The sequence below is a fragment of the Lepidochelys kempii genome, chromosome 4 (genome assembly GCF_965140265.1).
Source record: "Lepidochelys kempii isolate rLepKem1 chromosome 4, rLepKem1.hap2, whole genome shotgun sequence".
NCBI classification, from domain to species: domain Eukaryota; kingdom Metazoa; phylum Chordata; order Testudines; family Cheloniidae; genus Lepidochelys; species Lepidochelys kempii.
The window spans coordinates 65043753-65069645 of record NC_133259.1 but is presented as its reverse complement, the minus strand read 5'-3'; the positions used below and the strand labels follow the sequence as shown (position 1 = coordinate 65069645).

Here is a 25893-nt window from a genome sequence, read left to right as displayed (position 1 = left end):
GCCCATGTTCACATTCATAAAAATGCCTTTATGGTCCACTAGTGCCTGCATAACAATGTGATTTATGTACTCGTGGTTCTTGAGGAGGGCAAACTGTAGACACATGAGTCCCCTCAATAAGCCTGGCATAGTTAGGAAACCCCGTTCCCTCAAAAATCAGTAATTTCCTCAGGAATATCTTTAATGCCTGCCTCCTTGGGGTAAACCAGACTCCTGATTGCCTCAGAAACCTCCGCCTCTACCTTACCCACCATCTACTTTCCAACCCCAAACTGGTTGGCAATGGACCTGTAGCAGTTGGGTAATCAGCTTCCAGACAGTTATAGCAACCCACTTTTGGACTGGCAAAGGTGACCTCAGAGGTGTGTCTTTACGTTGGAGGATTCTGCTCACAAAGCTCCAGAATTTTGGCTTTCTTCGTGCAAAAGTTCTGGACCCACTGCTGGTCATCCCAGGATGATGTGGTCCTACCAATCTGTGCTTGTGGCCCTGTGCCAGAAGCAGTGGTCTGTGTAAGATGGTATCAGCGGCTATGCCAATTATAGCATCTGCCAGTATGAGTCTATGGTAGGGGGTGGTATTCTGCTGCCGCCTCTGTCAGGTACCTTTTGGTGGGACATAAAATGCCACTTAAAGAGTTACCAGTGCCTCACAAATGCTCTGCCAGTTTCCTGACACACAAGTGAAAGCACAGGCAAGAGAAGTTCATCAAAAGGCACCTCCTTCATGTTGCTGGTTTCAGTAGCTGAAAGTGCACAGACCAAAGTGACTGCTCAGCAGGCTCTGTTGGTGAGCAGATCAAACTTCCTGTAACTTTCACTTTGAGCAGTAAAATTTTGCTCACCGTACATCATGGTCCTAGAGCTAGACCAGCCACATTTCACTGGGAGGAGGGTGCTAGGGACTCTGGGATGTGGTTACTAGACTTGGGTCTGCTGATTCAAGTCCCACTAATCCTATGCTTATATTGCTGTGTAGACATACCCTCTGTGTCCCAAACTCCCAAGCCCAGTTCTTAACAGCCACCTGACACTTCATTCCTTTATTTCTTGCTTGTAACCACGCTGTTCACACACTGAGCCTGCTTTGGCTTCCCAGATGTTAATCATAAATGTTCAGTCATTGAGTGTCTTGTTGTCTCTTCCAGATTCTCCATTCCTATGTTCTGATTCTGTTCAGTTCTTGATGGCTCCTTCTTACCAACTCAGAATATGTGACATAACCATCCCCATCCCTTATTGCCCCCCGCCCCCTCCGTGACAGGCGGTGTATAGCAGGACAATGTGGGTGGGTAGATTGAGGCACACATATGGATATAAAAATATTACCAAAAATGTCCACATTTATCACAGTAGTGAACGAATTTTTAATGTTAGAATAAATAACACAACTACTGTGAAAACAAATAGTACAATAAAACCTCCATTTTAAAATGTACCTAAAGCTGCTGTAGAACTTCTGGCCTGCTGTGTTCCGAGTGCCACAGAACTTGGGTTTGTTTTGCTGCAGAATACATAGAGGAGTGGGGAAAGTTTATGTTGGTGCAAAAAGGCATATGTGAATTTTTTTTTAAGGTGTCTTCGCTTGTGTGAGTTTGAACTAAGCACAAACTTCCAGTATGTTAATTTACTGTTCACTTTGGCTTCTTATGAGAGAACTGAAGGTAGTTCAGTTTTCCTACACCCCCAGAGACTGAGTAAGTCGGGTAGTCTTATGATAGCATGCTTGCAGACTTGGTTGATAAGTCGGACATCTAACAGTCAGAAACACACTGTACTTATAGCAGTTTTACTAACTTAGCCTACTGGGGCACTTTATTGTTTAAAGTCCCATTGCAAAAAGATTACCAACAATGCTGCTGCTTAGATATGTTTAGTGAAGTTTTGCAGTGACATTAAGGGTATGTCTACGCTGACAGTTACATCGCTGGCAGTTACATCACTGCTCAGAAAGCACTGAAGGGAAAGAGCTGTTGTGTGTTCACATTGGCAGCTGCCTGCGCAAGAGCATGTTCACACTTGTGGCCCTTGCAGCGGTATTTGGAGCGGTGCACTCTGGGTAGCTATCCGACAGAGCATCTCTTCCTTTTCTGCTGCTAAGGGGGTCGCGGGGCATCCTGGGTGCTGTCCCAATGCCCTGTGATGCATTTCTTCGCTTCCCAGCAATCCCTGTGCTTCTGCCCACATTTGGCACCATCTTTCAACGGTTTGTGTACTGTGCGCCCTGCCTCTTTGGACTGCAAGAATGGCTTCCGAACTGCTGACCAGTATGCTGCTCGCTCTTACTAACACGTCACAAGTGGCAGTGGAGGTATTCCTTCAACTACAAAGGCAAGAGGAGTTTGACATTGAACTCACCACGCATAGTAGCTACGACACAAGATTGCTTATGTCATTCATGGACGTGCTGACCACAGTGGAACGCTGCTTTTGGGCTCGGGAAACAAGCACTGAGTGGTGGGATCACACTGTCATGCACTTCTGGGATGATGAGCAGTGGCTGCAGTACTTTTGGATGAGGGAAGCCACATTCATAGGACTATGTGATGAGCTTGCCCCAGCCCTGTGGCAGAAGGACATGAGAATAAGAGCTGCCCTATCGTTGCAGAAGGGCGTGGCAATTGCACTGTGGAAGCTGGGTATTCCAGACTGCTATCAATCGGTCACTAACCAGTTCAGAGTGGGGAAAGTCGACTTTTGGACTCCTGTTGATGGAAGTGTGCAGGGCCATTAATCGAATCCTGCTACGAAAGACCGTGGCTCTGGGAAAAGTGTGTGACATTGTGGATGGCTATGCACAAATGGGCTTCCCTAACTGTGAGTGAGGGGTGGGGGGGCGGCACGTGAGCAATAGCTAGCACGCATATTCCAATTCTGGCACCAGATCATCTAGCTACCAAGTACATTAATCGGAAGGGGTATTTCTCTATGGTTCTCTGGGCGCTTGTGGATCACCGTAGGCATTTCACGGACATTAACGCAGGCTGGTCCGGAAAAGTGCATGACGCATGCATCTTTCAGAACTCTGGCCTATTCAGGAAGCTGCAAGCAGGGACTTTCTTCCCAAAGATCACCATAGGGGAAGTCGAAATGCCCATTGTGATCCTGGGAGACCTTGCCTATCCCTTAATGCCATAGCTTATGAAGCCATACATGGGGCACCTTGACAGCAGCAAGGAGCGGTTCGACAACAGGCTGAGCAAGTGCAGAATGACTGAGTATGCTTTTGGCTGTTTAAAGGCCCGCTGGCGCTGCCTATGTGGGAAGCTGGACTTGGCCAATAACAATATTCCTATGCTTATAGCAGTGTGTTGTACTCTCCATAATATTTGTGAACGGACGGGTGAAAGCTTCACTCAGGGCTGGACTGCTTAGGCTCAGCACCTGGAGGCTGAATTTGAACAGCCAGAGACCAGGGCTATTAGAGGGGCACAGCGTGAGGCCATAAGGATCCAGGGATGCAATTTGAAACTGAAAGCCACTAATAATTGTTGCTATGCTCGGGAGTTAAGTGCTTGTAATGCTAGGAGGTGATTGTGATTGGTGGGGACAATGCATTGTGAATGTTTAAGAAAATTGCTTGTTGCTTTGCAGGGCTCTGTTTGCTTTCAATTAATGGAATAAAGATTGCTTTCAAACTAAAACAATTCTTTTATTAAAAAACAACCAGAGGGGGGAGAGAAACAAAATAACACATCAGCACTGAAGGGTATGAGAGAGGAGAAGGTCCCAGGAGGAGGTGGGGTCCCGGGACGGTTAAAGATTTGTGAATGTCCAGGTATCATATGCAACCTTGTCCTTTGGAGCACAGTGCAGTGGGTACTGCACTTCAGCAGGACTAAACTGCAGAGGGATGGGTGTTGAATGTGGTGGGTACTGGGAGTCTGCAAGGCTGGGCTGTGATGGGGCAGGAGAAGAATGCATCGGGTACAGATTGGAGCCCCGAGGTTGATAAGAGCGAGTTCACGGTGTCTGGGGGGGCGCACGGGAAAGAGTTTTGCGACAGTGGCTGCAGGGGAGGGCGGGAGTGGAGCTGCTCGGTTTGCAGTGCTAGTAGCGCCTGGAGAGCGTCCAGTTGGACCTCCATAATGTTTAAGAGCCGCTCCGTGGCTTTGTTCTGGCGTGCCGCTTTCTCCTTTCGGTCCCTCTTCTCACTGTCGTGCCTCTCCTTCAATTCTTGTTTTTCAGCGGCGGAGTGCATCATGACATCACACAGAAATTCCTCTTTAGTTTTTCATGGCTGCTATCTAATTCTGCACAGCCATTCAGCCAGCGATAACAAAGAGGGAGGCTGATCTCACAAGATCATCTCTGTGAAGCCAAAACATTTTACACAAGCAGTATTGTTTAGAACACACAGACCACTGATGTAAAACACTGCCACTATTCACATTCCTGTCACTAACTGGCTGACCCCAGGCAATCACACATGAGCCACAAGACCCCCAAAATGGTGAGTAACCGCAGGGTAAATCAGTGTTCCAGGACTGTACTGTACACTGAGCATGTGGCTCTTGGGGAGAGCTAGCACTGTAGAGGGGGGCCTGATAATCATTCCTGTCCCCACATTTTCCACAGGCTGTGTTCATTATGGAAGATATCTCGCTGCTGAGGGTGAGCAAGAAATCAAGGGAGGGTCTTCTCCAAGATTGCGGCTTCCGCCCTGGCCCTTATGCGGCTCGCCTGTGTACAGCAATGGTGTCGTACCCCATCCCCCTGCCCAGTGACGGCAGAGTGGTGAAGGAAAGTTACTGTTAATGGGGCAAGAAACAAAGCAGCTCTGCCAAACAACCTGTGGCAACTGATTTCCCAGTCTCTCCATGAGAGTTTCCTGGAGATTTCTGAAGCAGATTCCTGTGAAGTGAGGAAGTCAATCAACATCCTGTTCCACCGCTCAGACTAGGCATGTAGTGGTATGTGCATCGTACAGACTCTACCCTGCTTTCTGCAACCCTCCCGCCCCCAACAACTCGCTTTTCCCAAAATCAAAGCCATTTACCAGGGGCCTCCTCTTCTGTTTGCACTTAGCCAAGCTCCGACAGCTGTGACTGGCTAGCCTCTTCTGGGGTAGAAAAGAACTGGCTGCATGCATCTCTGACCTCCGAGTCATCCTCTCCCTCTGGGTCCCGCTCCACATCCTTGTCCAAGATTTGCTCCTCCTGGCTTGGTCCACTCTTGACTGGCATGCGAACCACCGAAGTATCCACGATGGCCTTCGCAATGGAGGTGGGGTCGCCACCGAGCATCACGGTCCGGCTTTTTGTAGAACTGGCAGTTTGTGGGTGGAGCAGCAGTTTGCCTCCCACACCTTGTGGCAGGTGTTCCGCAGCTCCTTCACTTTGACCCTGCACTGCAGTGTGTCCCGGTCATGGCCCCTTTCTATCATGCATCGTGAAATCTGTCCATAGGTATCATAATTCCTATGGCTGGAGCGCAGCTGGGACTGGACAGCCTCCTCTCCCCAAATGCTGATGAGGTCCAGCAACTCGATATTGCCCCAAGGAGTGGATTGCCTGGTGCATGGATCAGGCATGGCCACCTGGAAAGATGCGCTGAGACCACTACATGCATCACGCAGACAGGAAGGGGACTTTCAGATTTGCAAAGGAATGTATGGGGTGGGGCTCCCATTGTGTCACCTGAGGGCAGGGCAGTAGAGTTCAAACTGATGACCAGAGAGGCGAGAACAGGCATTGTGGCGCAGCGCTGTAACTGACCAGGGTGTCTACACTGGCACCACAGCGCTGGACGCCTCTCATCAGGGTGGTTTTTTATACAGCACTGCAACTGTGCAGTTTCTGAGCACTAAGTGGCGTGGCAGCGTGTACACCTCGGGAGTTACAACGCAGAAAGCTGCTTTGCTACGCAGAAACTTGACAGTGTGGACAAGGCCTAAGTGATTAAGAGTCTACCTTAATGGTAAGACAATGAGAATGTTTAATTGAGCATTTTGTTGCCTCAAGAGGGGACAATTTACCATTGAGTCTGGATTTAGTATTCCTGAATGTTGTGCCCAGGAGGCCCATTGAGTTTCTGTGGGCCAGCAACTATCAACACTAATTTCTTCTAGAATAAAGGAACAGATCTTAAATTACGTGCAGTAAAGCAGCAACAATAAATAAAACCCGTGAATACAGTCAACTCTTTTTTAAAAGAGACTACAAAAGGAATAAACTTCCATTTCCTCAAAGATGAAAATACATTAAAAGAAATCTAATTAAAAGAATCCAGTAGGCTTATTTCCTGTCTACCAAACTATGTGTTTAAAACAACAGAATTTTTTGCATATGTGTTTAAAGGAATAGGTCTGTTAGAACAATAACTTTGTAGCAGTTTTTATAATGTATTAATATTTGAGACAGCCTGTCCTGTCTGCATGGTCCTCCCCTTAGAGGTGCGAGTGTCCCACCATCCTAAATAGCTCTTTAAAGGAAATGCTATAAGTCCAATTCCAGGGAACTTTTTTCCTCATTTATTCTAGTTCTTATACTGGTGTCTTAATTGTAGCCTTTAGGCTATCTGATACCAATTCTTAGAAACAAATAATCCCCGATGCCTTTTGAGGTGGTTATATCTTTAGGAATGCTTGTTTCTGGTACTGCTCTAAACATATGCTAAACACCTCGGTACAAGGTAATGGCTTTCAGGTACATGAAGAGTACCTTATGGTATGGTATGTTCATTAAATATTCTAAGGTAGCAGTATCATAAATGTTCTATAATAGATTGCCATAATCAGTGTTTTTTTGTTTTGTTTTGTTTTTAAAAAAGGTACTGCTCAGTGCCTGTTCAATTATACCACTCTAGTAAGCTTCCATCAGTTATGGAGTATTATAGCTCTCTGTCAGGAATCTAATCACTTTACAATTAGCTTTAACAGCAGCACTGTGTGGAAGCAATAAAGCTTCCATATTTATAGCGACAACATAACGTGAAGTTAGAATCTCTGTGCCATAGTGTTTTGGCACATCTGAGCTTCCCTTCTGACAAGTCTAGTTCTTTGCTGGAAGGGAGGTTTACCACAATGCAGGATATTGGGATGACCTTTTTAAAAGGAAGGAAAAAGATGGTAGCATTATTTAAAAAAAATATACCATTAACTGAGATGTACTGACTCAGAAGAAACAAAGTACAGATGTATCCACAGTTCCGTCTTCAAAGGATAATGCTTATAACCAAAAATTAAGTTAACACAAGCACCAGAGAGAGAATTTGGCCTAGACCTACAACCATGTCTGCAGAACACTACTTTTCCTACAGGCAGCCTCCCTTCTTTTTTTCCCATGCAGCAAATTTCTAGCACTTAATTGCTGCACACCTTCTCTTCTGGAAATGCTCTGGCAACCGTTCACTTCACTGGGGACAAGGCATCCTTTGTCATCTTTGCCTTTCGCATCTTTTCAGACTGAGTCATTTAACTGTTTTGTTCAGTCTTATAATGAGAAGTGACTATCCTGAAGCCCATGGCACTTGTACGTAATTTAAAACATACAAAGTTAATAATTCTTCAAGTAGATGCAGCTGTGTATTCCACATTGATGTGTGTGTGCTCAGTGGACTGAAGCTGGAGAATTTTGCCTAGCAGTATCTAGGAAGCAGCTCTCAAGCCTCATGGAGACTAACATGGTATTTTAACAGCTAGGTTCAAATTTTATAACTTTTATAAAATTCAGGCCCTACCAAATTCATGGTCCATTTTGGTCAATTTCACGGTCCTAGGGTTTTAAAAATTGTAAATTTCACGATTTCAGCTGTTTAAATCTGGAATTTCACAGTGTTGTGATTGTAGGGATCCTGACCCAAAAAAGGAGCTGTGGGGTGGTTGCACGGTTATTATAGCGGGGGTTGCGGCATTGCTACCCTTAGTTCTGTGGTGCTGCTGGCAGTGGCACTGTCTTCAGAGCTGGGCAGCTGGAGAGTAGCAGCTGCTGTCCGGGAGCCCAGCTCTGAAGGCAGAGCCGCTGCTGCCTGCGGAGCTGGGCCTTCAGTCAACAGCTGCCACTCTCCAGCAGCCCATCTTTGAAGGCAGCAGTGCAGAAGTAAGGGTGGCATGGTATGCTATTGCCACCCTTACTTCTGTGCTGCTGCTGGCAGGGCGCTGCCTTCAGAGCTGGGCACCTGGCCGTGCAGAAGTAAGGGTGGCAATACCGCGACCCCCATGTAAATCCCTTTTGGATCAGGACGCCCAATTTTACATCTTTATAGTAGAGGGTAAAAGCACACAAAAGACCAGATTTTATGGTCCTTGAATTTGGTAGGGCCCTACTTATAATAAACCATAGTGGCAGCTGGTGGTGACCCCTATACTTAGATTGAAGAGCACTTAATTATAAAGATTCTTGTGACTTTTTTTTTTTAGAGAAGCTGTTAACACATCCTCTACCAGGTGATGCAGCTGGTCCTGTAATTCAAACTGAGTATAATAGGTTTGGGGAAGGTTCTAAAAATTGTAAATAATGGTTTTTAAATAGTTATAAATATTTCAATAATACATACAGTAGCCATTCTTTGAAGTTGTTAGCTGTGCAGGTGTGCTCAAATATTTTCACTGCAGCTAAGCTTCAAAGGCCCAGTATCTTTGAAGCAAGAACAAACTAACTTTATAGAGAAGGTAACAACTTTTGCTGTGTTCATGGGACTGGTATGTCAATTTTGGCTGGGGGAAGATGGTGGAGATTGAGTGCAACTCAAATAGTGCACCATGCAATTGTTGTGCATTTAATCTGCATTATTTGGTCATTCTGATCTAGGATTTATCACTGTAGTTAGCCAAACTGTTTGTTTGTTTTTTCTTTAAAACAAACAAACCAAAAATTACCCAAAACAAACCCGCCTCCACCCATCCAACAAACCAACACACTTTGAACAGTCTTTGAAACATGCTAAAGACCCGTAGTCTAGGACATAACTTCAGTCTTCAGAATGATTGCATCCAAAAGTAAATCTACACCAGCAAACTACTTTCTCCACAAACTTGTCAGAGTCAAATTATACTTAGTGATAACTAGTGACTTGCTACTTTTTCATATGATCCCGCTGCCCTCACTTGAAAAACGAGAAGCTATCAGGGAATCCACATTATGTTTTGGGCCAGAGGCAAGTTTTGCTTACCTATGATGGCTCCTAGTATGTGAAACTATTCTATCGTTCCCCCTTCTTTTATTCCTTTTTTAAAATTTCTATCTGAATTAATTTCTTCTCACTTTTCTCCCTCCCCCATGAAGGTCTAATATAAATATTGGTCCTGTACATAACTTTTCCTTTTCTCTTCTTCCTACCTAGAATCTCCATCAATGTGTCATTCTTGCAGTATTGCAAGAGTATTGTAAGAGAGGTTTTATTATATAACCTTGGAGTTATTGTTCTTTCTTGGGTGGGTGCTTTTATAACTCCTCATCTTGCTAATAAAATCTGATACTGCAACAAAAATGCATGTATATTTCATGACGAATATGCATCGGTGTCTCATCCACAGATTTGATTTTATTAAAGCTGTTTTATAATTAAACATGCTCTTTATTATTTGCAATTACTGCTTCTTGTTAAAATAATTTGGTAAATACATTTTTAAAGGTTAATATATTTTAAATCTTCTTGTATTTTAGTAATAATTGAATCTCTGAAAGGCCTACCTCCGGTAAATGAGGAAAGCATCATTTTTAAAGGAGATCGGCATGCAGCAGGAAAGGTGTGTGAAACACAAAAACTATTATATTGTATTGCAGTTTGTTCTGTAAAATATTTGCTAGGTTACTTTGGTAGCTCTTTTTAGTTTAGAGTGTGACTATTTTTGCATATGTGTTTGAACACCTAACCTACGTATCTTGCATTTAACAGACTGTATATGTAATACTAGAATAATTAACCATACTTCTAATACTTTCAAGGAAAAAAGTCTTAGTGTTTTTATAAAACTGAGTTTTCAATAAGACACTTCAGAGGTATTCTTGTAAATGAAAATATTTCTTAACGGGACACAAACTTCAAATCATGCATATATGAATATTTTACCTTCTCTTACAAGTTACATTCAATATAACTATAAATGAAACATCAGTTTTTTTGTTTTATTTTGTGCATTTGACAGCATTTTTCTATAGCAGGGTTTTTCAAACTGGGGTCCAAGGATCCCTGGAGGTCCGTGAGGGTACTCCCGGGGGTCAGTGAATCATGTCTGAGGCCCCTGACCCTGCTGATCAACTCCTCCTCCTCCTCCTCCTCCTCCTCCCTGCATGCTGCGGAACAGCTGTTCAGCGGGGTGAAGGGAGGCACTGGGAGGGAGGGGAAGGAGCAGGGATGGGGCGTGCTTGGGGGAGGAGGAGGAAAGAGGTAGGGAAGAGGAGGGGCGGCAGGGGGTGGGAAGAGGTGGGGTGTGGTCTTGGGGAAGGTGTGGAGTGGGGGTGGGGGTTTGGGGAGTCCTCAAATTTTTAAATCAAAATTGGGATACTCGGGTTCCTAAAGTTCGAGAACTGTTGCTCTATAGTCATTTTCACTGTAGTCCATTTCCCCCTCTTGTTTATGTGGGAATTGGACAGCAGTGGGGGAGAAGCACTCTTTTTTCCCCCCCAAAAAAGAAAGGGTTTGAAAATTACAAACATTGACTTTTTTATTGTGGGGTTGCACCAGTGAAAAACTCTCCCATTTTATTTTAAACTGACTAGATTTCAAGATCTTTATCCTTTAAAGAATTACAGGACAATATAAGAGTTTCTGCTGTTGTTTGATTTCAGGCATGTAAAAATGATCTAAAAGTTAGCTCTTTTTAGCAGTAAAGTTTGGAGAGGGTAGGATCTACTCCTAAACTGTAGGAAAGGTATGGGGTGTTTTTAGATCTCTGCTGCTGTTTTAACCTTGGGCTAATGTTATGTTGTTCAGATATAATCAGATATATTCTCTGAGAAAATTGACTATTAAACCTTAGTTGCTTATGAAAAGTTGATTTACAGGGCTTTCTCTCTGGAAAATTTCAAAGTTCTGATGCAAACAATGAAGGTGGGTGTTCGGGATATTTTTTTAAATAATTTTTTTTTTATAATGGAAAGAGTTAGGTTGCTTCTGGCTCCTACTATAATAGTGTGTATAAATTAAGACGGAATGCACATTTCCTATTTAAAAATAAAATCGTGAAACCTCTTTATCAACACTTAGTATTGATATCTAACTACTAGCAAGCTTACTGTATAATTTTAGGAATGGGAGTCTTTGTGTAGTCAGGAACTATCTGCAGCTCTCTTCAGAGTAGGTATCCCGACATTGATCAACAACTTTTCAGAAGGTAAGTTCCTGGTCATAGGAAAGATAATAGGGTTTTGTTTCCACCAGTCTGTTGAGTCAGCTGCTTGTGGCATAATGGACTCCGACGCATGCAAAGGAGAAGGAGTTTTTCCGCGTTTTCTTAAATAGAAAACAGACCTATACTTGGTGCAGGAGAGGGTGCTTGAATTTAAGGGTCTGCTTTGGCTTTAGAATTTAGAACTTCCTGACAGCTACTGTAAAACTTATACAAATGATGTAGGGGCTTTGATGGATGTCACATGATTAGCAGAGTTACAGCTTTTCAGAGAGATGGGGAAAAGAGATTGTGCCTAGAGCTGGATGGGAAATGGTTTTCCCGTGAGAGTTCAGAAACTTTTCTACTCTGCAACAGGACAAAATCAAGACGTTTCAAAATGTTTAATAAAAAGTGAGAGGTCTCTTCTCTCCCCCACTTCCTCCCCCAGTCCCATGTGAGTGCCATAAGAACTATAGTCAGCCTGTCTGTCTGGCCCAGTGAATACAGAATTATTTATATGACATGAAATAAATTGAGGACTTGAATCTGGGCCTCTCAAATCACAGGTGAGAGTCCTAACCACCAGACTATTGGCTTTTCTGAGGTGGGATTTTTTCTGTGGTTAAAACCAGAGAATCCATCCTAGATCTGAGAAACATTCCCAACAAAAATTTCCTTAAAACAGATATGTTTAATTTTCCAATGGAAAAACTGTGATGATGAAAAAAAATTCCTGACCAGCTGGTGTAATAGTGCCTTCCATCTTAGAGTGTGTGCTATGCACTCCCCTTCTCTGGCTAGCATGGAGAGTATAGGGCTCTGGTACCTTCTTTCTCCTCTCCAAACCTTTGCAGAAACTATCACTATTAGGGGCACTGGTTCTTCAGAGTTCTTCTGTTGGTAAGTCAAAGGATTTCTGTCATGCCTGACCCCTGCATGGTTCCTTTTAATCTCACTTCCTTACTATATGTTTGTTTCTAGACACATGTGGCCAGGTCTTTCTCCACTAAATTTCAGTATGATCCACCTGCTTATCAAGACTTCATTCAGACTTCAGTTTTTCCTCAGAACTCAGTGAAAAATTTGAAGCCATCTAATTGCAGAACAAATTTAAGTGGGTTTTTTAGATTAAATTGTACTTTTCCCCTATATTTTATACCTACTTGAAAAGAAAATTATATCCATTTTGTTTTAAACAGGGAAAGAAATTGTTCTTGAAAAATACTTTCTTTAAAAATTGCTACCTTCCAATTGAATAGCACCAATTTGTGGCTGTATTGGTATCAGAAGCCAGAAATGAAAAGCCCAAGAGTCTGTAAAATAAGTTTCCATTCTGCTTTTATACTTTAAGTATTAAAATGTTTCTGCACATTGGGTACTAGCTGTACAGTGAAGGCTTTCTCTGGATTGAACAAGCAATAAAGTGTAAAGGAAGGAGATTTTTACAATCTGTTACTTCTCATCAAGATAGTGGTTGCCAGCTGTCTTAAAGCTGATTATCTTAATTTAACTGCAGATTTTGAAAAATCAGTTGACCCATTCTGAGAAGTGTTTCAGATTACATACAAGCTGTTTGAATTATATCAAAAGAAAATGGATTACTTATCTAAATTATATATTTAGATAAGTAAAATTATAATTTAGATTAAAAAAGAATATGAGCATGATACTTGGATTATTACAAATCATTTAGTGCTGTAAAGCTGTGTGGTAACTTGCAAATGTGGGCAATTACACAATACATAGTGAACCTATAGGGACACATTCCCTCGTCCAAAGAGTTTCCAGTCTAAATAAGACAAGTTGCACAAACACAGCAGTACAAGTGAGGGATGCAGTGTGGATGGTAAAAAGGGAGGAAGGGTTGCGTGAAGAGGTGAATTTGAAGCAGGGGGAGAAAGTTCTTGGTAGACAAAGACATGGAGACTATTCCAGGTGTAGACCCTACCAAATTCATGGCCAAGAAAAATGTGTCACAGACTGTGAAATCTGGTCTCTTGTGTACGTTTACCCTATACTATAAAAGTACCCTATACTATATGGGTACACAGTGGTGCCTTCAGAGCTGGGCAATCAACCAGCAGCCACTGCTCTCTGGCTGCCCAACTCTGAAGGCAGCACAGAAATAAGGGTGACAATACTGTGACCCCCTTACAATAGCCTGGCAACCCCTTTTTGGGTCGGGACCCCCAGTTTGAGAAATGCAGAGTCTTAAGGGCTTTACATGTTTATATTTTGCCGTTTTTAAATACGTATTCATGTTTTATTACAACACCGGGAAATTTAAGATTTAAATATTTGAAACTGTGAAATTCAAGATTTTTAAAGTGCTATGACTGAAATTTACAAAAATGGACCATGAATTTGGTAGGGCCCTGGGTATAGAGGACAGTGTGGCAGGGCAATCTCCTGTCATATCCCGGGGAGACCTTATAGAATTAAGTTTCATTATCTTTGGGGTTCATTGTATTAAATCAGTGGTCCCCAATGCGGTGCCCGTGGGTGCCATGGCGCCCGCTGGGGCATTTATGTGCGCCCGCCTACTGAGAGGGGAGCACTTCCTCCAGAAAACCCGCCGCCGAGGAGTGTGGCTGCCAGACAACCAGCCGCCGAAATGCTGCCGCTTCTTGGTGGCATTTTGACGGCGATGCTTCTTGATGACGCCGCTTCTCGGCAGCATTTTGGCGGCTGGTCCTCTGGCACCTGCCACACTCTTCTAGGAACATGAATATGCTATAGCAACAGAAAGGTTGGGGACCACTGTATTAAATAAATGGTTTATATCAGTGGTTCTCAACCAGGGTTCCGGGGCCCACTGGGGTGCCCTGGGCAGGATTCAGGGGGTCCGCCAAGCAGGACCAGCATTAGACTTGCTGTGGCCCCAAGCAGAAAGCTGAAGCCCCACCGCATGAGGCTGAAGCCTGGGATTCCAAGCCCCGCCACCCAGGGCTGAAGCCAAAGCCTGAGCAACTTAGCTTCACAGGCCCTGCTTGCTACGCCCTAATGCTGGTCCTACTTTTTCTATGCAGAAAACAGTTGTTGTGGCACAGGTGAGCCTTGGAGTTTTTATAGCATGTTGGGAGGGCCTCAGAAAGAAAAAGTTTGAGAACCCCTGGTTTATATATTATTGTGAACTGGGATTGTGTGTAACATTTTGAAGGGGGAGCTGAGAGAGCTGGGAGTTCAAAGGACTATACTGAACAATGTGCTAGACAAGAATGGGCTTTTGGAACAAAAAGTGTTAAGTGGTTTTCCTGGGGAATGTCGGGGGGTGGGGTTGAATGCAAAATTCCCCACCTCTGATTATGCAAAAAACTCCATACTTTTGAAGCTATGCCAAGAGGAGTGGGTCATTGTTTGCTGATCACCTGTTAGGTGAGATAAGATTATAGTCAAGAGCAGTATAAAGGAAAGATGGAACTATTTGTGGTAATTGCGGTTCTGAATCTAAGATACTTATGAACTGGTAACCCATGCGGAAACCCAGTTGTGGGCTTTGAAGGACTGATACATACAGAGATTGGAGTTGGGGTGATCTCTGGTAAGATTTTTAGCATGCTTATAGATTCTTTTATTGTTTTCAGTGTATTCTCTGTAATGCTTTCACCTTAAGAATAAATGTGCTTTCTTAGAAAGCTGTGCTGTTACTTTCAACTGTGGCAATTACACTGTTCATAACCTCTGGGAGAAAGCAAAGTGCAGATGCTGGCCCTTTGGGCAGTCCAGCTTGCTGGAAATATCACAGTGTAGGTAGGGAACTGTGCAGCCTGGGTGGGGGAAAAAAATCATTCAGGAATGATAGTGATGTGGTTCTCCGTCCAAGAAAGGTGACGGATGAGGAGCCAGTAATGTAGAGCGATTGCCCTTGGTAGACCATGGAGGGGAAATACAAGTGCCTTGCCCTGAACTTTGACAAGCAACATGACAAAAGAGAGGAGACCAAGAGTTAGAAAGGAAAGCAAAGAGGTTACAATGCAAAAGGACAGGGAGGAGCAGAGGGAGTCAAAGCAGTAGAAGAGGATAATGAGAGAAGGGTGGAGGTAAGACTGTTAGCAAGGGTGAGGAGTTCGCATTTGGTGAGAAACCGCTACTGGTGTGGTGGTGACAAGGTTAGATATAAAAAGAAGAAAATTAGTTTTTAGCAGTGATATTTGCAGAAGAGAGACATAAGTCTCTGTCAAACAACTCATTAAAAAAAATCCGATCACAAAATCTCAACGTGCAAAAAATTAATTTGATGTGTCTATTTTTTTAAAATGCACTAGTTCAGTGGTTCCCAGACTTGTTCCCCGGCTTGTGCAGGAAAAGCCCCTGGCGGGCCGGGCCGTTTTATTTACCTGCCGTGTCTGCAGGTTCGGCCAGTCGCGGCTCCCAGTGGCTGCGGTTCGCTGCTCCAGGCCAATGGGAGCTGCTGGAAGCTCCCATTGGCCTGGAGCAGCGAACCACGGCCACTGGGAGCTGCGATTGGCCAAACCTGCGGACACATCAGGTAAACAAACCAGCCCGGCCCGGCAGGGGCGTTCCCTACACAAGCGGCGGAACAAGTTTGGGAACCACTGCACTAGTTAATGTTGTCTTGATAATAACCAGTAATGTTTACTTTTAAAACTTCACAGTTGTCTTTCTCCTTGGAAGTTGTTTGTTCAGGTAAATTGTAATTCTTTTTTTTTTCCTTTCAGATATATGAGATATTTGGTCCTGTTTTGCATCCCTTCTATGTGTTACTGTTTAACAGCCCTGAGCATATTGAAGCAAAAGGTATTAATATCCAAGATACCGTGTATTTTGCACCATCAGTGGAGGACTTTACCCAGTATATATTCACAGAGAAACTAAAACAGTGAGTCTATAACTTATTAAAATATTAATATAACGTATATTTTAATGTAGCTAAACAAAGCACGGTATCTTAAACTGGCCAGAATAGGAACGAAAAAAAAAATAGCTAAAGATTTGGTACTACCAACTTCGACAAAGATAATCTAATTTTCTCTGCATGTACTTTTCTTTAAAAACAACTACATAAAACACTCTCACAAAACTGTTCCATAAATTCACAGCCATGCTGTAATAACGAAGTTGTACATATTGTAATGTATAAAGATAGTTATTAGAGGAACATATGTAATCTTCAAGCTTCTAAGTGTTTGAGCAATTACTGAAACTTATTGTTAAAACAACGTAAAATACATAACCAGACTTCCAATCTTCCTATGTCACTATTTTATCTGAAATAATTTAATTTTATTGTAATTGGCACAATTTCTGCAAAAAAACCCCACCTCTTTTCTTTGTAATGTATTGCATTTTCTTTCTTCCACAAATGAAAGCTGTCTTCTGTCTGAAGAGACTCTACCACCAATATAATAATCCTGCTGACACTGATTTTTTTATTCCAAATTTGATGTTATAACATAAAATTCGTTGTCTAGCATTATGACAAAATAGCACTTTTGCAACTGTAGTTAATATTACACAACTCAGATTGCATCTATGTGCTGCAAGTGGAGGGTGGGGTGGTCATATTGAGTAGCAGTACATTGGCTGATGTAGCCCATAGATACCTGCAAGGCTGCCACAAAGCATTTAGGACTGGCTTTGCATTCTTCTCATCCTGCATCAGCAGATTCCCTCAGTGTAGTTGGGTATGCTGAGACTTATGATTATTACCTGAGAATCAGAGCTCCAAGTACAGCTAGCTTGGGTCTCTTATAAATTGAACTCCAGTGCAGCCAGCATTGATGATTGACAGCAATTGTAATGCTCCAGGTCCTGCTCCTGACTAGATGATTGTAGCTTCTCGAAAAGGAACAGCTCAAAGATCAGGATCATAAGGGAAGCTATGATCTCCTTTGAAAACGTAGCCTGTGTTCAGCCCATATTGAACAAAGTAAAGTTTCAGTGTTTTATGCATAAACCTCACTTAGTTTTGTTAACCAGTACACCAGAGGAAAGTAGATGTTCAATTAATAATGTAATGCTTTTAATGAAGAATAATCACCTGCTAAAAAGGAAAATACACTTGTCTGAAACATGAAGTCCAATCTAAAGAGTTTAATTTTAAGGTTTATTGTTACATAATATTTCTGATAAGTCAGCCTTTTGATGGACTTGTAAATCTTAAGAATAAATGCCAAAATTCAAAAATAAAAGAATTATTACCCCTTCTTGCAGAAGGTTATTTAGTATCTCTGTTCATGTGAATTGTGTTGTGGTATGCTGAGGAAGAAAAGCCTGGCTCAGAAGTAGGATAAGTTTGTCATTGTTTCCGTGTCTGGCTTATAGCAAGGTTTGAGTTTTATGGGCAATCAGTATGGTTGCAAAGTGTCATGTAATGACCTACCAGAGCTACAGGTTCCCTTTGATACTTCGCTCTGGTATTTCTGACAGATATTTGTTTTCTTACAGAAATTCTGGGGGTGGAGGGTGAGGAAGAGATGTTTTTGTTCCTCTGACATTAAAGGCAAGAGTTACATTCCATCATTAAAATAACTTGGCAGTCTTCTGCTGCTCAGGAATAATCAACTGTGTGCACACAACAAAAAGCAGGTTTCCTCTCCTAAGTATTTGTGTTTCATCATTGTTGGTTCTGAGTGCTTCACAATTATTAATAGATTTTTATCTTCCCAATTCCTGTGTGAGGCAGGGAAGTGCTATGTATGGTTTTACAGAGGGGGGGATTGAGACACATGCCCAAGCTCATATGGGTAGTCTGTTGCTGGAGCAGGAATTGAATCAAGATCTCATGAGTCCCAGTGCAATGCTATAACCTGTGAATCATATTGTAGGCACTTGAGGATCAGAGTATGAAATATGTGCTGCTATGAGAATATTAACTGCCCTTAATTCTTACTGTATGTTGTAGCTGCTTAATATTTGTATCTCAGCAGAAATGTACTTAGCAATAACTGTCTGTTACCTTCTTCTTCCCTCCATTGTCTTCCTTCTCTCTAGGGGAATGCTTGTTAGGTGGTGAGTCTCTTAAAAGAATTTTTCTTTCTGTAAAGTTTCTTGACTGAGGTAGAAATGGGAGGGGTTACTGTGTCTGACTTCAAACCACTTGGAATTGTAGATTCTTCTTTCCTGGCTTCCTTGTTGGTGGAGCTATAATACCTTAATATAGGTGATGCTACGATGAGGGAAGAACAGTGCAAGTAGAATTGTTAGTAATTTTTCCCTGGCAATCCATTATGCAGCTGCTATTAGATACTTTTGGGGTAATATACATGTGCACTTCAGTTATTTCTATTTACAAGTTTTATATAACACAATTGTGGTCAGAAAAGCTTATTATATTACTTTTGGACAGGTTGCTACACCAGATTTTTAGTATTATGATAGCTAAATAAATTTTTCTGAAAACTGTCATTTTCAGTTAAAACCCAGTTGCTGTCTTGAATATAATTGACATTTGATTAGCATGGGCTCATTAGTGCTGCCTTTGACAGCCTCAGGAGCCTTTGAGAAAGCTGACAGATGCTTGGATTTGTCTGAATAAGTTTCAAATTAAATCTTCAGAAAGTCCAGTTTATTTACTTGTTTTCAAGACAAACCCTATAGAAGCATTCACTTATAAGAGCTGTGTAGAACTATCTACTGTTGCTTTTTGGTGACCTCCACCATTTACATATGTATTGTTTGTTTAGATTGCCATAGGACCTCTCTTCCATTTGTCCTTGGGACCAAAATTTCACCAGTCTCTTCAGCAATACCCAACAATAACAGTATTTTTCCAAACTTATTTTGTTTTTTATTCCTATAGAATCTGGATACATTCAGTTAATACACAAGAAAATAAATTTGGGCTCAGCTCTTCCCTTTTTCTGAACAGACCCCTGGGAGGAAACCTCATAGGGATCCTTCATGTAGCTCCCACATATATGATTTCAGTGTTGGGGTAGGAGCTGGAAAAGGGTACAGAGCCTCTGCTTAAATCTGTTGGATTCCCACAGAGGCACTGGCTCTAGGCCTCCAGTGGGAAATCCCACTCCCTGGCCTCATGGCCTCCTTAGCTGCACTGCAAGGGACTTCGGCTGGCAACAGCTGCCTCTAGGAACACTGAGGAGGATACAGAGAAGTTGTATTATCTTTTATCCAATTTCTGTGGAGTTGGCGAAGAATAATGTGCATGTCTTCCACCCCTTCCCAGCACAGATCCCAGATATAGGGAGGAGATGGTATCACAGAGGAACCTGAGTCACCCTTCCTTGTGGGAGATCTGTCCACAGAGGATCTCCTTCCTTGTATGCATTGAAGGGGAATATTATGGTCCACAGAATTTACATAAGTCAATTAAAACTCATTTCAGAGACCTCAGTTGCCACTGATGCATTAAATAGATTGATACTTTATAATAAAAACTAAAAGTGGGTTTTAATATCTAGAATAATTAGGTTGCTCAATCGGAAGTGGTAAGAACTATCAATATTAGTACATATTTTTTTGTGTATCTTATCAATCAACTTGAGTACCTTGGTGCTCTTCCTTAATCTGTCCATCAGATATACCTACTGTGAGGATTACAACAGGCTTCACGGCAATCCTAGATTTAGTAATTCTCTAGAACACAAAATGGTGAGATTTTTGTTCCAGGCTTAATTTTGTGACTCTAGCCCTTAACAATTTAAGTTAGATATATTAACAAAACATAGATTAAAAAGTAGATAAAATAAAATACCCTTCTACTTTCTGACTGTGTTCCAAAATACAATTTTTTATGCTCCTTGTAAGGTGACACTTGTTTTCCTCACTCTCATCTACTTTTCCCCTAAAAAAAAGTTACCAGATTTTTCATGTTTTATGTGCTTTGAATATAGATGTTGTTAGTTTCAGGATAACTGCACTTTTGACCCCCTCTGTGATTTGCTCAAGCTATACTTTCTTAGGTCTCAGGCCTCAAGCAGTAACCTCTCTCTTGGCAGAGGCATGCGCTCCTCTTTCTCTAGACTGGAGTTCAAGGCTTGTAGGCCTCCTGCACTTCAATGTGTTTATTCCAGTAGGCCTGACCAGAATCCAGCACTTGCACTTTGTGTTCTCTAAGGTCTATGAATAGTGTAGGCAAGTAGTTACAAGTAACAAAACAGCTCTTTCAAAGTAGAGTACATTTATTTTGGGATAAAAGCCTTATAGAGAGAATATATATAAAACAATAAAATGGTCTAAACACTATATTAAACTTACCAGTGTCTCCCTGTCAGTCCTGTGGAGACGTTGGCAGGTTCCAGTCCTTTCAACCCTTTTACAGGGTTTGGCTCCCACTCGGACAAAAGTCATATTAATTTGTTGAATCAAAATAAAGGGTCCCCTTCTCTCAGTTCAAGCTGGCTCTTTATACCCCCCAAAAGCCTTTGTACCCAAGCTTTCCGAAACAATTAGTAAAATTAGGTAAAATGAATCATTATCCCTTCCCTCAAGGGAAGCTTCAGTCACTGGGTATGTGCATAATTAGTTTTGGTATTTTACAGTAATCACCCCCTAGAGATTCCAGATTCCACAGTGAGCCAGGAACTTGTTACAAGTATATTTAACACTTTCTGGTACAAAGATCTATGAATATCCCATGGGTCCATATCATCTGGCCCATCTCAGGGTAATAGTCTTTGACGTTTTCATGCTGTTAAGGCCTGGCACACATCATTCAGATAACATTCATAATGTTAAATGTAATAGTCTCAAGATATGCCTGTGTTAATCGTATCTGTCACAGATGCTATAAGAAATTGCAAACTTTTCCGCAGAGTCTTGCTGGAGGGCAACCTGCTGTTTCTCTGAACCATTGGGTAGTATAGTTTATGTATTTTAATCTACACATTTGAAAATTGGATAAAAATTCCTCATAATTTGTTCTTATAGTGCTGCAAACTTATGGAAGCCCCTCTAGTGGCTCCAGAGTTGGGGCTGAATTTTTTACACTTAAAGAATTTTATGTATGAAGAATTCAGCGTATCCTCTCCAAAATTATAGCTCAGTGGTTTGAGCATTTGCCTGCTAAACCCAGGGTTGTGAGTTCAATCCTTGAGGGGGCCATTTAGGGATTCCAGGCAAAAATTGGGGATTGGTCCTGCTTTGAGCAGGGGGTTGGACTAGATGACCTCCTGAGGTCCCTTCCAACCCTGATATTCTATTAGTCTTCGGGTACAGAATACATTTTTTGATAATTGACAAATAAATCCAAGTTAAAGTTTAATTTAAAAATGGGTCCACTAAGGGACTTAGCACCCTGTGTCAGACAACTGTTGTGTCCTGAGAGATCTTAATAATGGAACTGTTCAAACTCTTCAGGCTTCCCATATAATTATAACTTACAGTTCATTGGCTACCTTTAAAGCAGCTTTACAGGAATAAAAGTAATTTTTTCCCTTATTCTTCATAACAGAAAGTTTCTCCTTCAGCAGGCCCTGATAAATTGTGTTACAGAAAATTATTAAACATTACCCTCTTTCAAAATGATTGCCATCATATAGCTCACAAGAACAATGAAGTTAGAGTTGCCATTAGAAAAAAGTTCTTCATGAAAATGGCCACTGTCTCCTATTGTTCCCAAAAGGAATGAAGCCTCGATGCTTGAGGAGAGATTGACTCCTGAGACATTCCACCATCCCTCAGGTGTCTTGGCTTTTCCATGAGGAAAAAATTGGAAGTCAAATGTTTTCAGAAACAAATATCTTCTAATTTAAGACTACAAACACTATTGTGTATGAATCTTAATTGTATGGTTACTGCATAATTGTAGGATGAGGTTAAGGTGCCTTAATTGTGTTTTTTCATATCTTACCATGTTTGGATATTTCTTAAATGTAACATTGAATTTCCTGGGTTTGTAATGCTTGTTGTTGAGATAATTACATCTTTTTTACCCTTTGTTTACCCATGTACTTAACCCTAAGGAGTTCAATATTTTATCTAGGAATATAATAATACAATTTTTCTTTTTAAAGACGTTGATGTGTGACCACATTTGCTATGAGAAGTTATAATGGCAGATGCAATTTCAAATGCGTTCCTAACAAAGCAAGTACTAGCGATTCAATACACAAAGTGCAATTTGGTTAAAATTAGATTTTTAGATGGTAGGAATCAAGCTTACCTAGTGTTCTGAATCCCTAATGTGAACTGGTAGTACATTTCAAGTAAAATAATGTATGAAATTCAGATTCTTGAGCCAGTTTTGTACTTTAAATCTTTGAAGTAATTATTTTCATTATCTGCTCCATCTTGATAGAAGACATCTCTCTCTCTCTCTCTTTAATGTTAGTTTTGTAGAGTTCAAGGCCAGAGGGAACCATTTGATCCCCTAGTCTGACCTCCTGCATATCACAGGCCATTAAATTTAACCCAGGTACACCTATATCTTTTACATCTGTTTCTTCCTTATCAGGAATTTGAATTAATCCTCTCAGTTAAAACTCAATTTTGAAACTAGCTTTTATTTACTACTTAGATAATAAATAATACTTAACATTTACATATTTGTTTACATTTACAAAGTGCTATAAAATATAACTAGTTTATCTTTCACAATATCTCTGTGAAGTGGGTAATTAAGCATTGTTATCCACAGTTTACAGATAGAGAAACTGAGACAGAGTGGTTCAGTGACTTCACCATGCAATACAGTGAGGCAGTGGCAGAGCTGGGTTCAAAACGCTGAAGTATTTGATTAGGTAAAATCTACTGAGTAATATTACATTAGGAATTTACGGGTCTATCCAGGGGTGAAAGTAAGTCTAGGGACTTACTGGTACAGGGCGGGGCTGGGGCCGGCTCTGGCCCCTGGAAGGGGAGGGGCCTCGGGCGGAAAGGGCGGGGCTGGAGGAGGTCAGAGGTCAAACCCTTTACCGGCAAGTGCCTCCTTCCCCCTCCCTGGGGTAACAGCGGCAGCCATGGGCTCTGGCAGCGGTAGCAGCGGCCGGAGTCCTGGGCCCTTTAAATCGTCCCTGGAGCCTGCCGGAGCCCTGGGGAAGCGGCGGCGGGGCTCCAGGGACGATTTAAAGGGCCCAGGACTCCGGCTGTCGTTACCGCTCCGGGCCCTTTAAATCGCCGTCCCAGCCCCGCCGCCGCTACCCCAAGGCTCCAGCAGCGAGGCTCTGGCAGCAATTTAAAGGGCTTGGGGCTCCAGCTGCTGCTGGGAGCCGCAGGCCCTTTAAATTGTGCCTGGGGAAGTCGATCCAGCCTGGTACAGCGCACCGGTTTACTTTCATCTCTGGGTCTATCTTAATTCTCCTATGGGAATTTCAGTTTTAAGATTGCTTGCAGCCACTAATACAGCTTTAACTGTATCCATATGCTGTGATCCCAGGCTAGATTAGGCTATGCTAAATGTGAGGGGAGGCAGAGGCAACCAAGACCAAAGGGATAATTTTAAATTTTCAGTTATTTAAAAGGGAAAACCCAAAACTGTAGCAGGAAAATAAATAATATAGGATATTACCAACTACCTACTAATTATAATAATAAACTGTAAGTTAACAACACAGTAACTTTTGTGAGCTTGTACACACTTCCTTACTTTGTACAGTTACACCAAATGCATCATTATTAATAAGAACAAAAGAAATTACTCTCAGCAGTATACTATGTCACTTCAGAGAGGAATCCACTTTTCCTCTCCTTTTTTGTAAGTCCAGCTCTACTCTTGCTGTCCTATCTTTTGCTTCTCTTCAGCTTGTAGTGCTTGTTAGATTCGTTGTTCCTGTGGCTGTATTTCTTTTCACTGAGTTTATCCACAGGTGTGGGTTTCTTCACCTAGTGGCCCCTCACTTCTCCATTATGTGCGTTTGAACTGTATACTTTCAACAGATTTTCAGACAAGTCATTCTCTGTTCATTTACTTTAGATCGGTGGTGGGCAGCCTGCAGGCCGCACGCGGCCTGTCAAGGTAATCCGCTGGTGGGCCGCAAGACAGTTCGTTTACATTGACCATCTGCAGGCACGGCCGTCCGCAGCTCCCAGTGGCCGCAGTTCGCTGCTCCCAACCACGGGGAGCCGCAGGAAGCGGTGTAGGCTGTTTTTTGGAAAAGAATCTGAAATGTGAATCCCAGGAAATATTCTTAAGAACATTTAGAAGAAGAATAAGAGAATTCCTACAACTCTGTATTTGGACTCAAAATGTATAAATTCTGCAGTATATGCATTCCTATGGTAACAGAATTATCAGTCTTTGAAGAAAAGACCAAGGACTCAGTAAGAGACAAACAAGTGGCCACTATGGCCCTCATTACATATTATAATATTCACCAGGCCATACCCTACTTAACTTCCTCCTCCCACATACCTTTGCTTTCCACAGAGTGCAGAGACTGCTCATTTTGTGTGCCACCTGTGGGCCAAACACACCAAGAATGGCAGGGAAGGTTAGGAGGAGATGGGACACAATGGTATATTGGAGAGTTTGAAGGGGTGTACCAGTGAGTATGCTCAGTGCAGACTGGAGAATTCTGCCTTTCTGAGATAGCATTCCTCCCATAGCACAGTCTGAGGCAATGTAACTCTGACCCATCTCAATTTGGTGCTGTAACTTAAAGGGATAATAGAACCGCAATACTGCTTTCTAGAAATCTCTATTGTGCTTTGCTCAAGCCATGGCTTACCACTGAAACAGAACATTAGCATAAACAAATATCTTAGCAAATATCCTCGTATTGGAGATCAAAGCATTTTTTTAATTATTTGTAAGAAATGGGGAGAGATATTTTCATTGTTTTTTAAAAAAAAGGCTTGCATAAACTTTTTCTCAAATATCATGATTTAAGTTTGGCATACAGTGTTGATGTTTTCACAAATGGATGATAGTACAATTTTACTCATAGACTCATAGACTATCGGAGTTTGAAAGGACCTCAGGAGATCATCTAGTCCAACCCCCTGCTCAAAGCAGGCACAATCCCCAATTTATTTATTTTTTTTATTTTTTTTTGCCCCAGATCCCTAAATGACCCCCTCAAGGATTGAACTCACAACCCTGGGTTTAGCAGGCCAATGCTCAAACCACTGAGCTATCCCTTCCCCCCCATTTAACTTGTCATAGCTGCTAATTTGCAGAAGACTGACACATGGAAATTCAGGGACAATAGTCAAGCTGACCATTTTTGCATTTGCTTTTTATGTTGATATGTTTAGGTTTTTTACAAACTTTTGAGTGAAATTTAACTCAGGACTGGTAATTGTTCATCTTCTGTGTTAAACAAGAAGTGTTTACCTTTGTTTCCTTAAGCCATCTTTCTATTGTGCCAGTAAGTAAACTGCAGAGAAACCTGCGAGAATAGTTGAATGCATTCTCCAGCTGGTGGTGGATGTGTGTGAGGGGTTTCTGATCACAGAAAGGGGAATGAGATGAAAGTGATAGCAAGAGGTAGTGTGTGATCATTGTGGTTTGGGGAAAAAGGGGAGTTCATATGTAACCCACATACTTTCTGGGTGTGGTGTTATGTCCCATCAAGTGGCACCGAGACCACTGAGAGAGAGAGAGATTGAGTCTGCTCTGCAGCCTTAGCTAACAGTGACTTGGCTTTTAGCTTGTGCAGTAGAGGCTCGTGGACTAAGCTCTCAGGTTTGATCCCGCCTGCTGACAACCGGGGTCTGTTGGCGTTACACAATGGTAAGCACAAACCTGAAGTGGCAATA

At 42.1% G+C, this 25893-nt stretch overlaps 1 protein-coding gene across 4 annotated transcripts in view; it reads left to right on the top strand.

The window, feature by feature from the left end:
* NAF1 (nuclear assembly factor 1 ribonucleoprotein) overlaps nt 1–25893 on the top strand; it is a 76605-nt gene that overhangs the window by 25961 nt on the left and 24751 nt on the right. For 2 of the 4 annotated variants that reach the window (XM_073341512.1, XM_073341511.1), the window contains exons 4-6: nt 9605–9687; nt 15951–16111; nt 24107–24148. In XM_073341512.1, coding sequence (XP_073197613.1) covers nt 9605–9687; nt 15951–16111; nt 24107–24148 — 286 coding nt within the window. The remainder of the gene's footprint in view (nt 1–9604; nt 9688–15950; nt 16112–24106; nt 24149–25893) is intronic. The other 2 variants (XM_073341515.1, XM_073341514.1) reach the window with 1 other exon arrangement.